The 15277-nt window shown below is 41.0% G+C and overlaps 1 protein-coding gene across 2 annotated transcripts in view; it reads left to right on the top strand.

Annotated features, from left to right (window-relative positions):
- Positions 1-14214, top strand: part of PIK3CG (phosphatidylinositol-4,5-bisphosphate 3-kinase catalytic subunit gamma) — a 42209-nt gene extending 27995 nt beyond the window's left edge. For both annotated transcript variants that reach the window (XM_055590244.1, XM_055590243.1), the window contains exon 11: positions 12810-14214. In XM_055590244.1, coding sequence (XP_055446219.1) covers positions 12810-13088 — 279 coding nt within the window. In that variant the 3' untranslated portion in view covers positions 13089-14214. The remainder of the gene's footprint in view (positions 1-12809) is intronic.
- The last annotated feature ends 1063 nt before the right edge of the window (positions 14215-15277 follow it).

Below are 15277 nucleotides of genomic sequence, written 5' to 3' on the forward strand. Positions count from 1 at the left end.
CAGATCAGCATGGCATTGTAGTTGAAAGAATGGGCTTTGGAGCAGACCAACGTTAGTGTGCATCTTGGCTCTGCTGCTTAAAACCTACGAATTACCTATCCTTTCAAAACCTCGGTTTCCTCCTCTGTGGGGTGGAAACTCTAAGACCCACCTCAAGTAGGGTTTTTAGGGATTATTTACATGAAATATGTAGAATGCTTGGTTCAGGACCCAGAGTACAGCAGGAACTCAATGAACAAGACCTCCATTGTCACATATATAACAGCAGCTCTTCAAACTTTGAACACTTTTAGGATGAGAAGCCCTCTGTGAAATGAGATCTCAGCAGCACTATAATATAGAAAACATGAAAAATAGCACTATTCCTGTTAAGGAGCAAGTAGGGGTCTGAGCTCTGCTTGTTCTGCCTGCCCAGCCTGCCCTCTTCTCTGCTGGTCTCCCCACCTTTTCCTCTCCTCACTCTCAAGAGGAAAACGGCTAAACACACATTATACATGTATATATACAATGTTACATATGCAGAATTTCTAAAATTTCCAGCTTGACAAAGATGAGCAGCAAGTTTTTTCATCATTTGACTCAGACCTGCTGACAGTTGTGTTCATGTGTGTGTGTGTGTGTTTACATACTATTAAGCCTTCTAGAATATTTTCTGTTTCTCACCTTGTGCTCCTTTTTGAGATGAAGTCCTGCAAGGTCAGGGGAGGGGAGCATCTTCCAACTCTCTAAAGAACATCCAAGGATCTTGTATGACAAAGCTGCCATTTCTAGGTTGGGTAGGAAGCGTTGTATATATTTATTCTTTGAAGGAAAGGTGTCCTTGGTTCCAGCGAACCACTAAATTTGAATTGATAAGGTTCATGAATGCACGCAGCACATTTGAATCATCTTAAAGAGCTGACCCATTTTTGTCAAGGGTGAGGGGAGCCTGCTCCACCAAGACGGAAAAGCCTACTGAGTTTGTGATGAGAGGACTGGAGTCAGGGGAACTGAAAGAGGAAAGTGTGGCTCTGTCCCACCCCCTCTCCTTTCCGATGTAGCTGGTCGAACCTAGGACCAGATTCATGAGTCATTTCTAGAATAGGGCAGAGTTCAGGAACAAGCTGTAATAAGACACACCAAGGCCCACTGCTTGAACCCAAGATCATCTGTTTGCTTCCAGTAGCACCCTACACACAGGGTGCTAAACAGATATGTTGCAATGATGATGATTTTGATCAATAAATTCTCTGCATGGGGGGAAATAACTCTCCCTTACTAAAGAGATTTAAAAAAAAACAAAACAAAACAATGGTTTTCCCACTGGTGGTATATTTAAGGGTCATTTTGTTTGAAATGTCCCTGAACAATTATAGAACATACTCCCAAAAAAATACATTGATATCACTGGAAAATGAAATTTGGCTTCCATTTACTTTATGTAAGAATGCAGGGTTTTTTCCTAAATTTTAATTTTGTTTTTTGGTCCCATCACGTAGCATATGAGATCCTAGTTCTCCAACCCAGGATGGAACCCACGCCCCCTGCACTGGAAGCGTGGAGTCTTAACCAGTGGACCACCAGGGAAATCCCCTAAATTTTAAAAGTAGTAAATGTTTCCTTAAAAAAAAACAAAAACCAATAAAATATTAAAAATATCAGGATATAAAATGCTGCCCACTATCCCACCTTCCAAAAAAAACACTGCCAACATTTTAGTTGATGTTGTTGTTCAGTCACTCAGTCATGTCTGACTCTTTGCCACCCCATGGACTCCAGCATGCCAGGCTTCCCTGTCCATCACCATCTTCTGAAGCTTGCTCAAACTCAAGTCCATTGCGTTGGTGATGCCATCCAACTATCTCATCCTCTGTCATCACCTTCTCCTGCCTTCAATCTTTCCTAGCATCAGAGTTTTTTCCCAATGAGTCAGCTCTTCGCATCAGGTCGCCAAAGTATTGGCGCTTCAGCTTCAGCATCAGTCCTTCCAATGAATATTCAGGATTGATCTCCTTCAGGATTGACTGATTTGATCTCCTTGCAGTCCAAGGGACTCCCAAGAGTCTTCTCCAACACCACAGTTCAAAAGCATCAATTCTTCGGTGCTCAGCCTTCTTTGTGGTCCAACTCTCACATCCATACATGACCACTGGAAAAATCCTAGCTTTGACTAGACAGACCTTTGTTTGCAAAGTAATGTCTCTACTTTTTAATATGCTGTCTAGGTTAGCCATAGCTTTTCTTCCAAGGAGCAAGTGTCTTTTAATTTCATGGCTGCAGTCACCATCTGCAGTGATTTTGGAGCCCAAGAAAATAAAGACTCTCGCTGTTTCCATTGGTTCCCCATCTATTTGTCATGAAGTGATGGGATCAGATGCCATGACCTTAGTTTTTTGAATGTTGAGTTTTATGCCAGCTTTTTTACTCTCCTCTTTCACTTTCATCAAGAGGCTCTTTAGTTCCTCTTCACTTTCTGCCATAAGAGTGGTGTCATCTGCATATCTGAGGTTATTGATATTTCTCCCAGCAATCTTTATTCTAGCCTGTACTTCTAGCCTGGCATTTCAACTTTCTATTGTTTCCCTTATTCTATTAAGCATTTTGTCTTTTACCTAAACAAGCTCTTTCATCAATGGTATCATTGTAGCTTTAAATATTTCAAACTTTTTACTTCTCTTTTGTCATTTGGATTAGGAAAAGAATGAGGAGAGAACATTGTAATTGGAAAAAGGCTGCAGATGAGTTTGGATCTGACTTCTAATCCCATTTCAACCGCTATCACCTTCAAGACCAAATGAATCAAAATTTGGTTAAAAACTGAACCTAAGAACCAGACACAGTGTTACTCCCTTTCCTTAAACTGTTTAGTGGCTTCTCATCTCATTTTGAATTAAATCTGAACATCTAAGCTTGCCCTGCCAGACGCTGTTCCTCAGAGACCCTGCCCCCCTCCAGCCTTACCCTACGGTTCTCACCTGCCTTCTCTCACCGGGTCCAGAAGACCTTCCTCTGCTTTTCCACCTAGTTCAGCTGCCCCATGCTCAGGCCTCCTCCCTAGAACATCCTTCACTGCCCTTCTAGATGAGGTCCTTGGTGTTATTCCAGCCACAGCCCCCTGCCTGTTGCCTTCGGAGGATCCATCACAACAGGACCACGTCTGACCTGCATCCTGCACGTGGTACCAGTTGGTAGAGGAGCAATTTCTGCCCCAGAAAAAGTTAGATGAGACTAGGGAACCTCTCAGGTTTCTTCCTTCCCCACAATTCATTGTATTTAGTGAGTTTATGAAGTGGCGACAGGCACAGATTCACAGGCTGCCATTGCCTGGATGTTAGTTAATAAGCGTTTACAATGCATTTTAAATACCATACATCCAGAGAGGAAGTAAGCCTAATTATGAAACCTAATGTTTTGGTAAATAATACAGACATGTAAATGTCATCTGATGCCTAATCACATTTGTAGAGATTTCCTTACTGACACAAACGTGACTACCCCCTACCCCCATCAGAGCAGTAGTCACGCCAATAGGACATGCAGTATAGACCTAGAGTGTACATTCAATATCGTTCGCAAGGAGAATGAAACTTGGCCTTGTGGAGGCAAGCATTTTGAAGATGTTCTTTGCACACAGTAGGCACTTAGCAAATGTGTGTCAGATGGAGCTGAAGAAGTCAAGAGAGTCAGATAACCTCTTCACATGCACAGTTCACATACGGGTGGTGATAAGCATACTTAAAAGGCACTCGCCCCTAGGTGTCACTCTTCAGAAGGGTTTGATAAGAGAGAGGTCTGGAGTCTATTAATAAATGAGGTCCTGCTGTGTTGCCACCACAGGCGGTGTTGTTCCCAAGCCAGGGCATCCCCAGGCTCCTCAACCATCAGGCTCAGCCCTGCACCAAGTCACTACACAGATTCCCAGCTCCAATGCCTAGGAACTTTTATTCAAAATCCATTTCTGCTGTGGTCTCACTCTTATCTCAGATCCCAGGCTATTATAGGAAAAGCTGAGGCTTTTCCTATTAACATGTTAGCCCTGCCTGTTTACTTGCCTCTAAAACCAGGACCATGCTCCCTCCTGCTGCTGCCTTGGTGGAGAGTCACACGCTCTCCCTGACTCCAGCCACAGGGACCAGGGCACCACAGAGACCCCAGCACCCGACACTCCTCTGAGAACTGAGGCCACCTCACCATCACTCTCCCGTCCTAGACTCCCATTCCCTTCCTTGTGTGGTGACCCCTGCATTTGTCTACACCTCTGATTGTCTATACCTGTTGCCTGCCAGACCGGGCTTTCTCAGCCTCCTGCTCCATCCTGTTGGAGTCACCAGGTGCTGTTTCTCCCGGTCCACGAGGATACACCCATTCAACACATAACTACCTTTCGGGACCTGTACGAGGTCCAGGCAAGGCTTGCACCTTTACAGTTTAACCCTCTTTATATATGACTGGCCCCTGATTCACCTCATTTTATTATTTTTTAGGATTTCTTTTTTTTTTTTTTTGACGTGGACCATTTGTTTAAAATCTTTACTGAATTTGTTACAATATTGTTTCAGTTGTATGTTTTGGCTTTTTGGCCACGTGACATGTGGGATCTTAGTTTCCCAAACAGGGACTGAACCCACACCCCCTGCATTGGAAAGTGGAGTCCTAACCACTGGACCACCAGGGAAGTCTCCACCCTAATTTTAAAGCAGTGAGTCTTGCCCCACACTGAACTTGGCTTTGGCACAGAAAGCATTCATTCATCATGCACTGGCAGATTATTAGTGGTGTGGCGGTCGCACTGCTGGGCCCAGCTGACATGAGCAGAGGATCGGCCCAGTGCACCCACAGAAGGGATGCGCACACAGCCCTCTGGTTTAGGGTTTTACCCATGGTTTGCAGAGGGAACAATGACTCCTGCCCTGGGGGGTAGAAGAGGGGTGTGGCAATGAAGGAAGTGTTTTATCCGAGGCCTTAAGATCTGATTTCACTTGTATTTTGCCAAGCAGATGCAGGGAGGGCACAGCCAGGCAGAAAGAACATGAGAAAGGGCATGGAGTTATTATGTAGTATCAATATTTTATAAACAAAAAGTATAGTTGTCTGGGGAACCTAGGTATATGTGGGAGAGTATAGCAGAATTTGAGTCAAGGAGGGAACTTTGTGTCCAATTTGAAGCAGTGAATTGGCTGGATTAGGGGGTGGGTAGAGAGCCAAGCAAAGAAACCACTTGGAGCTCAATTGATTGATCACAAATTAATGTGATCAAGGCCTATTATAGCTCAACAGGGAGATGAGTTTATCTATTGAATTGCTCATACTAGTTGATAAAGGATCTGCATCCTCTCGGGATCTGTACCCTGGCCCACTAACGGTGTGGAGCTCAGCCTCCTCCACCCAGGTCTGAAGCCTGAAGTTTCACCCTTTCTTCACTCTCTCCATGGAAAGATGCCCTCAGAGAAGGGTTTGCATCAGCCATGGGTAGAATGCTGGAGTGACTTCTCTGCCAGATACAGGCTTGCATGGGCTTGTAGAATTGCTGGAACTTAAGATAAGCTTTCCTGAATTTTATCACTTTTCTGGAAAAGATAGGAATACAAGACTGGAGAGATGGCCTTGGTTTGGATTTGTGCATTAATCCACCAGCATGCGATGTCACTCCATTCCTAAGATCAGACCCCTTTTCTTCTAAACATTTATCAAGCGTAACCTTCCAACTGGCATCCTTCTCTGTGTTTAGTTTCTCTTAGAGAAATGTTTTGTCTACCATCAGAATATTATCGAGAACATTATTCACCATGTTACAAAGTGTACTCCTTATAAAGATCCTCTTGCAAAAGTTCTATCAGGTCTTGGTCTCCAGAAAAGCTGTGTTTTTCCTAAACAAATAGATTTTTTTTTTAATCTTCTGAACATCGGATGAAGTAACAGATCCACCTTTCCTTTTGACTGAAGATTTATTTGAAGGCTGCTCTTAGCAAGTCTGTAGAATTTGTGATATATAGTTTTAAATTAGTCTCTTTTCCAAACCCATTGTGGATCATTTCCCGTGTTATTCCCTTTGCTTTTACTACCCACTTCTAATTAACGTTATTGTGACTCTTATGTATCTAAATAATCCACCTTCAACCCTCTTTTGGAACAAAGCTAAAAGACAAATACACACACGCACACACCCCTACATACTGTCTATTTAGAATATTTAAAGTAGAACAGTTTAATTGTAACCTTTAGATTTCTAATGAGTGCCTAGCCAAGTACTTGAGAAAAAGGCAATACAGCCCTTCCCCTGGTAGACAGAGCTAGTCTGGGAATCATTTCTAAGTCCTTACAACAATCCTAAGTAAAACTCCGCAAATGCACAGCAAAGAGTTGGACACACTCTTCTTTCAGATTTACCAGATTCCTACATTGTTAGGTCTGCTAATTAGTGACCTTCTCTGTTTTGCCAAAATAACTTCTAAAGGCATTGCTGAGTCAAGTGATTGATTTTTATTTAAAGAAATGAAATCCTCTTCAAATGAAATATCATTTTCCCCTTATCTCCTTCCTCTAATAGATAGAGGCCACATTGGAAAACTAGGAGGGTGAGAGCATTTCTTTCTCGTTGATGAGTATTTGTGAGTGTTATTTTCCCCTCTCTTCTCAGCACTGAATTCTTTTTCTGGAGATTCTGTTTTATGCCCTGAGGTTACTTCCTCATTCTTGTGGCTGTGTGCAGTAGTATTTCACTTCCTCTTTGTTTCTAGTTGAGAATGGAGGCATTTGGTTTTAAGAAAAAGTAGGACTATTCCACATGTCATTGGACCATTTAAGCAGCCATAGCTCACTGGTGGTTAAAAAATTAATAGATTATGCATAGAAAGGACTTTGTTTTCAGTACAGTGAACTGATAAGTTGATGATGAATCAAGTCAAAGTGTTGACCCTGAAATGGTTATGAATTCCTTTGTTCCTAAGACTTACAAGAAGGGTAGCTCTGTAAAGGAATTTTTCTTTTGGTTCCGGATATTGTCAGTTAAGGTATTTGAATCAACTCTGAAATAAAGAGCAGATGTACTATGTAGGGTCAATCTACTTATTCGTGAGTAGTGGTCCAGCCAATGACAGTAATAATGTTACACTGTTCCCCAGGCTCACACTTGTTAACAAGTGCCTTAAACCAAGTCCTCCAAATCAGAGCCTTCCCTTCCCCCTTCTCCTCCACTCAATAGTACAAAGCCTCAACCGACAGCTGAGAAGGATAGAAGGAGGATGCCTGAGGTCAGTGCCCCACAGTCCTGGCACAAGGGAAAATTCTGTTGCTACAGCCAGCAATTTCTGTATTCTGTGCTTCCTCCTGAGTTCCCCCAAGCCACATCCTCACAGCTGCTCAAACCAGAGGCCTGTGCTGAGACAGCATGGTCAAGACGCTGGGACAGATCCTTCATCTGAGTCTAAAATCAAACCCCTGGGGTTTGAGTGGAAGGAGCGAGTGTCCATCAGAGCCCCTGCTAGCTAGAGAACCTCCTATAGATGCAGCTGGGTGCCATAGGCTTCCACCATCCTGCCCACCTCGGGGGCCAGGACCAAGACACCTTCTCCATCGACACTGGTGGGAGTGGGGCTTATCTCCCCAGCTCACCCCACCCCTAGGTCTCTGCTGTCAGAGGAATATTTTGGACAGGTCTAGATGGCAAGGTGAACTCCTCAGCATTGAGAAGTGTGTGCTCAGTCAGGCAACACCTCATCCTGTCAATAATAATAGCCAACCGCTTACAACAGCACTTGAATCTCACCACAACTGCATGGTGTGGGGTTATTGTTACTGGTATTCAGATTCTGAGATGAGGAAACTGAGGTCCAGAGAGGTTAAACAACCTCTCTGATGACAAACAGCTTGTCAGTAATAAAGCCAAGAGTTCAATCCAAGCAGTGAAGTGTGACTCTGTTTTTAGCCACTGCCCCACACACCTTTTCCTGGTGGCTCAGACGGTAAAGTGTCTGCCTACAGTGCGGGAGACCTGGGTTCGATCCCTGGGTCAGGAAGATCCTCTAGAGAAGGCAATGGCACCCCACTCCAGTACTCTGGCCTGGAAAATCCCATGGACGGAGGAGCGTAGTAGGCTACAGTCCATAGGGTCGCAAAGAGTCAGACACAACTGATCACTTCACTTCACTTCACTTCCACACACCTTTAAGCAAAGGATAATTAAATCTGTACTACATCTCTATGTCTGCACCACCCGTCAGAACTTAGACAGTGTGTCTTACCAATATGGGGTGTGTGGTCTTTCTTACAGAAGTGGCCCTTGCCTGTGAAAGTTAGAATTAACCAAATAAATTCAAGCCAGCAGAAAGTCCTTATATAGAAGGACTCTGGAGAGCAGCAGAATGATTTTTTCCCTTTATGTGTGTCTCTGTGGCTACAAAGATTAGTGGATAGGTACAGAGCCACTTAAATATTTTCTGAGCATCTATGGATTGGTGTTATAATAACCTGGTTCTAGATTTATTTTCCTCCTCGAAATTATTCTGATAAAAAGCTTGACCACACAGTGGGCTCAGAGAGCAGGGGGTTTGCCCAGAGCCCTCCGTGTACAGAAAGCTAGAAGATGATTAAAAATCAGAACGTCATCTATTTCAAAATCAGAAGGCATCCTCATTTCCGCCCTTGTGAAGATTATGCAAGTTGGCACATTAACAAGACTGTTGCCTGGGGTGAAGTCTGCTTCTAGCCTGTATCATTACCAAGAGATGAGCGAGCTGTCAGTGGGTCCTAGGGATGAGCAAAAGACAATGATTTCCAGCTGTAAGTGGCGTCATTAAGAATGCAAGAGTGCTAATGCACCAGGGCTGCTTCCAGGGCAGGGTGATGGCTGGGCCATGGCAGGAACAGCCCCACCAGGGCTGTGGGTCTGTGGGTCTCCTGCTTTGTGGTGACTGAGCACAGAGGAGACGCAGAGTTGCTCTCACCTCCAGGTAGGGAAGGGAGAGAACTAACATTTATTGAATCCTTCTCATAGGCCAGCCTCTATGCTGGGCATTTGATACATATTGTCTGACTTCAAAAATGCCAGAAGAGTCCATGGGATTTTGTATCTGGACAGGGTGATATATACACAGTCCAGCTTCGACATCCAGAATGACAGAGGCCTGACCCCCACTATCACCGCAGTTACACTGCCCCATTCAGGCGACACAGACAAGACCATCTCTAAAGGCAAAAGGAAAAATCACTACTGACATTTTGGCCTGTAAATTTACATTCTTTTTTCCTATGTAAATATTTTGTGTCCACTTACCAAAATGCGATTATACTATATGTTTTGCTGTGTACCTGCTTTTTAACTCATTTTTACATGCTTATTATATACCCTTCTACAGAGTCATTATAGTAGTTTCAGAGCATGAAGCCACACAAACTTTCATAAACCCTTCTTATCAACCTCCAAGTGTAGGATATTTAGGTTGCTTTCAAGTTTCTACAATATTAAACAATGTTCTAATGAAAATCCTTATAGATAAATCACTGCAATATCAACCAAAAATTTTTAAGGTAAATTCCTAGCCTGGAAGTTGTCAAGTAAAAAGATACTGACATTTTTTAAGTCAAGTTTTTACTGAAACATAATTGAGAGAACAGAATTCAGTCTTTTTAGGTGTACCATTCTATGAATTTTGACAAATGTATCAATTATGTAACCATCACAATTAAGTTTTATAATATTTATAAGTATTTTGAAGCTTTTGATACATGTTAGCAAGTTGTCTGCTAGTGAAAGTATAACCATTCCCATCTACCATCAGCTTATGAAAGAGAACATTGGATATTATCCTTAAAAATAAAAAAAAAAGACTTTTCAGTTTGGTAGGTGAATGTTCCCACCTCATCTTAAGTTACATTTATTTGATGGACTAATGAAGTTGCATGTTTTTTCGAATGTTTACTATCTGGCTTTACATCTTGTAGTATGACCTACTGTGGTCCTCCAGGGTGGCACTAGTGGAAAGAACCCTCGGGCAGGAGACATAAGAGATGCGGGTTCAACCCCTGGGTTGGGAAGATCCCCTGGAGGAGGGCATGGCAACCCACTCCAGTATTCTTGCCTGGAGAATCCCATGAACAAAGGATCCTGGCGGGCTGCAGACCATGTTGTGAAGAGTCAGACATGACGGAAATAACAGCATACATGCATGGTCTACTGTAACCTTGGCTTACCTTTTTAGCCAACTCTTTGTCTCTTTCTTACTGCTTTGTAAGAGCTATGGGGGGAGGGGGAAGGCTAGGAATAAAGAAGTGATCTGTCATGTTGCAAATATATTTTTTCTCATTTTTTGCTTCTTTTAATATTGTTTATAGCTTTTTCCTCAAAAATTAGAAGTTTCCAAAATCTCTCCATCTTCCATTTCAATTCCACTTTGGAAATCATCTTCTTAACGTCCTTCCTTTCTCATTTCCTGATTGTTTAAATTAATATTTTCCCTTCTTACATTTTTTTCAAATTTTAATTTTTTAAAAAATATTTTTTTATTTCACTGTGCTGGGTCTTAGTTGTGGCATGCAGGATCTTCAATCTTTTCTGTAGAATGTGGAGTCTTGTGGCATTCAAACTCTAGTTGCAGCATGTGGGACCTACTTCCCTGACCAGGGATCAAACCCAGGCCCCCCACATTGAGAGCATGGTGTTTTAGCTGCTGGACCACCAGAGAAGTCTCCCCTTCTTATATTTAAATGTTTAATCCTTTTGGAATTTGTTTTGATATATCATATGGAATAAACTATTTCTCCCCCACTCCAAATTATGAGTCAATTGTACCAAACCCATTGACCAAATAATAGATATTTCCCCCACTAATCTGAGAAGTAGCCTTTATTTTATGTTTACTATGTAATATATAATATTTAAAGTTAGATATCTCTGAACTTTCCCTACTGTTCCACAAAATGTATTATCTTTTTTGGAACAGAATAGACACAATTATAAATATCATAACCTTATAATGTGCTTTAATGGCAAGCACTGTTTTTTGTTACTATACTTCTTCAAAATGTTGTCTCAGGCCCTAATTATTCCAGACAAACTTGAAAACTTATCTGAGTTTAAATATCCAATAAGAATTTTTATTCAATTTCATTATATTTATATATTAATCTGAGAACATTTATCTTTATAATAGCACTTTTATCAGTGAGGAACATACCTTGACACTTCACATGTTCAAGTTTTCTTTTACATGCTTCAGTGAATTTTTACAGTTTTAAAAAATGAGTTCTGCATGTTTTTTGTATAGGTATTTACCTCAGAAATCACAGGGAGGTTATTACCGTCATTCACAGCATGTCTTTTCTCTTCACTTTCTAACTGGTAGCTCCTACTTATAGCATTTTATTTATTAATTTCATAAAAAGTTAGTTTTTCAGGCTTCCCTGGTGGCTCAGATGGTAAAGTGTCTGCCCGCAATGCGGGAGACCTGGGTTCAATTCCTGGGTCGGGAAGATCCCCTGGAGAAGGAAATGGCAACCCACTCCAGTACTCTTGCCTGGAAATCCAATGGATAAAGGAGCCTGATAGGCTACAATCCATGGGGTCGCAAAGAGTCAGACACGACTGCATTCACAGCATGTCTTTTCTCTTCACTTTCTAACTGGTAGCTCCTACTTATAGCATTCTATTTATTAATTTCATAAAAAGTTAGTTTAATAAAAACTAGTTTCAATAGTATTTTAGTTCTTCCCTCCTTCAATGTTCTTAGAAGACAATTGTTATTTGTAAATACTAATGATTTTACCTTCAGTTTTCTAATTTTATGCATTTCTTTTCCCCAAACTCATTATTCAAAATGATCTTGACTGGTAATTTCATACAATTCTTCACATTATTACATGTTCATTATATATTAAGTTACATGTTAATTTTATAAAACTCAAAAGTGGATTTTATCCCAGTACCTTATGATGAACTACCTTGCAATTTTGTGATAAACCCCAGTTGGCTATGTTATTCTCTTAACACTTTACCCAGTAAGTATTTTATTTAAAATATTTAAACCCATAATTATTCCTTTCAGTTTTCTTTAGCACACCATCTTTGTCAAATTATGGTATAAAGGTTGGGCTGTCCTCATGTTGTGAAACTGGGAACCTTGTAGCTTTTCTTCACACTGGAACAATTTGACATGCGCGTGCGTGCCTGCTGCTTCAGAAGCGAGCTTAAACCACCTGTGTCACCTACTCTAAGACTTAGAGGAGGCAGCAGCCATGTCATTGTAGTAAACTCTCTCTCTCTCAGTATCCCGAGTTCATATTACATTTCCAAATGTCATTCAACAATTTTGAGAGTCGGACAATGAAAAGCTAATTCATCTGTTTTCTTAAAATAGGACACATTGGGAAATGAAGAAAACTAGCTAGATCTCAAAAACCGCGTTTCCATCTCTTCTTTGGATTCCGTTAGCTCTTAGCAAACATTACTTATGCTTACATAAACTTAATTGATTCCAGTATGGTGTTCAAAAACTGACTCATTCCTCTTCAGAGACTACAGAAATGTCCACCCTCAATTCCCTAGGAAAGAAATTGAAGTAAAAAGATAGAATAAGAAATAAGATGAAACTTTCTGTGTCAGTTTTCTTTGAGTATACCCTAGGTGTTTGTAACCACTCTACAGTGCTTCAGAGACTGTAAACGCGGTCTATGTTCTTGTCAAGTGTTTTTCATCTGAGGCAGGGGACTGCCTTGCTTGTGATGATTTTCTCACAGGGACAGGAGAAAGCCATGTAAATTCCAAAACAGTCTGCAGGTCCTTATCCTACTTTGTTACTGTAACAACAGTTAATAGCTTTTTCTTTTCCTTTATCCAGGATGTGTGCGTCAAGGCTTACCTAGCCCTTCGTCATCACACAAATCTACTGATCATTCTGTTCTCCATGATGTTGATGACAGGAATGCCCCAGTTAACCAGCAAAGAAGATATCGAATACATTCGGGATGCCCTAACAGTAGGGAAGAGCGAGGAGGATGCTAAAAAGTATTTTCTGGATCAGATTGAAGTTTGCAGGGACAAAGGATGGACTGTGCAGTTTAACTGGTTCCTACATCTTGTTCTTGGCATCAAACAAGGAGAGAAACATTCAGCCTAATACTTTGGGCTAGAGTTAAAAAGCTTTAAGTAGCACAACAGTCATTGAACTTGATTTAAAATGCCCTAGAACATTATGAAAGCTGCCGCTTAAGAAACATAGTTCTTTTCCTAGCTGAACTCTTCACTGAAGAAATATCGGCCTGATTGTTTGTTTAAGTGCTGTTCAGTTTTAGGTTTATTTGCAGGTTTGTTTGTTTCTCCTTTGTCTCAGTGATGTTGGAGAACATTCTAAGTTTAAACAGCCTAATTACCCCCTCACTGTGACTGATGTTTTGACTATCATATTATTGGGTGCTTCCCGAAATTCTTCAGAATCATTGATAACATCTCTTCATCTGGGTTTCCTCTCAATTTTGGTTATCCTTGACTTTCTCAAATTCTTTATGGGAAAAAAAAAACACATGCTCATTGTGACCTTTGTCTCATTCCTCTAATGCTTCTAAACATCCCCTCTGTGTCTGCAGATGTTACTAATGTGCCAAAAGCAAGGAAAGCGAGCTCCTCTTTTCAGGGTCTTTTGTCATCAGATTCTATTACCACTGAGACTCACAAACACCAAATGGAAAATTGGAACCTCTGTGCCTTGGCCCTCAACTGCTGCTCTGGTTCCACGATTATGAATTGCAAAATTTGTCTCAACTCTGCCCACAGAGTAAACCTCTCAAGTACAATTATGATAGCCTGCTTCCTCACAGAAGCAGGAAATAACCAAAGGGACTCATCTGGGCCTTGATATTCCTCCCCCAAGCCCTCCCCACCTTCCTCCCTGTCTCTCTTCTTCCTCACTTCCAACCTTCTCAAAGTTCTTTATGCCGAGTTGTGAAATTTTCAAGAACACATTTACCCCGGAACTCAACAATTAGTTGAAAAACAATTTCTCCTCTAGGGATACTAGAATTGTAGGTACTTGTAGAGATGTTTGTTGGGGTTTTTGAAAGGTACATTATTAAGGGAGAGAATCTAGAAAATATGCATGAATTTCCAAATGCCTTAATTTTAAATTTTGGCCTGAGAAGTTTTTTCTTTCTTTTTTAATGAAAGAAGATATTTAATATCTAAAAAGATCTCCAGGTTAGGAAGAACACTACTTGCCCTATGCATCTCACAACTTAAAGGAACTTTATACTCTGACACAGTCTTCAAATTTCCTAAAAATAGTTAAAATGTCTTCTTTAAAAACTATTTTCATCTCTTAAACATTTTACTATTTATTGGAAGTGTTAACAGGGAAAGATGATTATTTATAAAATATTTTAGAATTATCTATAGTTAATACTTGACATAGAAATAACTGTTAATGGTGTCTGTGCTTAAGTAATCATGCATGCTAAGTCACTTCAGTCATGTCCAACTCTTTGTGACCCCATGGACTGTATAGCTCACCAGGCTCCTCTGTCCATTGGATTCTCCAGGCAAGAATACTGGAGTGAGTTGCCATGTCCTCCTCCAGGGGGTCTTCCTGACCTAGGGATCAAACCTGCATCTTACATCTCCTGCATTAGCAGGTGGGTTCTTTACCTCTAGCACCACCTGGGAAGCCCTATGTTTAAGTATACTGGGATATAAATAAATATTTAATTTTTAAATGTTCTAAATAGATACATGTTGGACTTTGGTGTACACCAAACTTTTCTTTATGAGTACACAAAAGTCCAGTAGGTCTTAACTCTAGCTGCAAATCAGAATCACCAGGGATACTTTAAAAATACCCTGCCTGAGTGCCCATCTTGGGTTGTAATTAGTTTAGGATGAGGCCCAGACATCACTGTTTTTCTAAGTACCTCCAGGAGAGTCTAACAAGCAACCAGTGTTCTTGCCACTGAGCCTTTCCTTGACTCCTAAGGTATCTAGAAAACACTCCTCTACCTTGACAATTCATCCTTTTAAAATCACACTTATCGCCCTGTACATAAGACCATACCTGTAATCAAATGTTTATCCCTCTGTGTTAATGGAGGATGGACATTTTATAGTATTTTTAAACCATCTATTCCCCACCATTCTTTCTCAATAACAGGAAGACTGATGCTTTCTCATTCAGAAGAGGATGTTTCATTAATTTCGTAACACATAGTCAAGCCCAAACCTTGCACAGATTCCACTTATTTGCTTTGCTGAAGCAATCATCTTGATAGAAGAATTACAGAGGAATGTATTTATATTTAGCCCATTGGTGCAGGTATGTAC

The sequence above is a fragment of the Bubalus kerabau genome, chromosome 8 (genome assembly GCF_029407905.1).
Source record: "Bubalus kerabau isolate K-KA32 ecotype Philippines breed swamp buffalo chromosome 8, PCC_UOA_SB_1v2, whole genome shotgun sequence".
Taxonomy (NCBI): domain Eukaryota; kingdom Metazoa; phylum Chordata; class Mammalia; order Artiodactyla; family Bovidae; genus Bubalus; species Bubalus kerabau.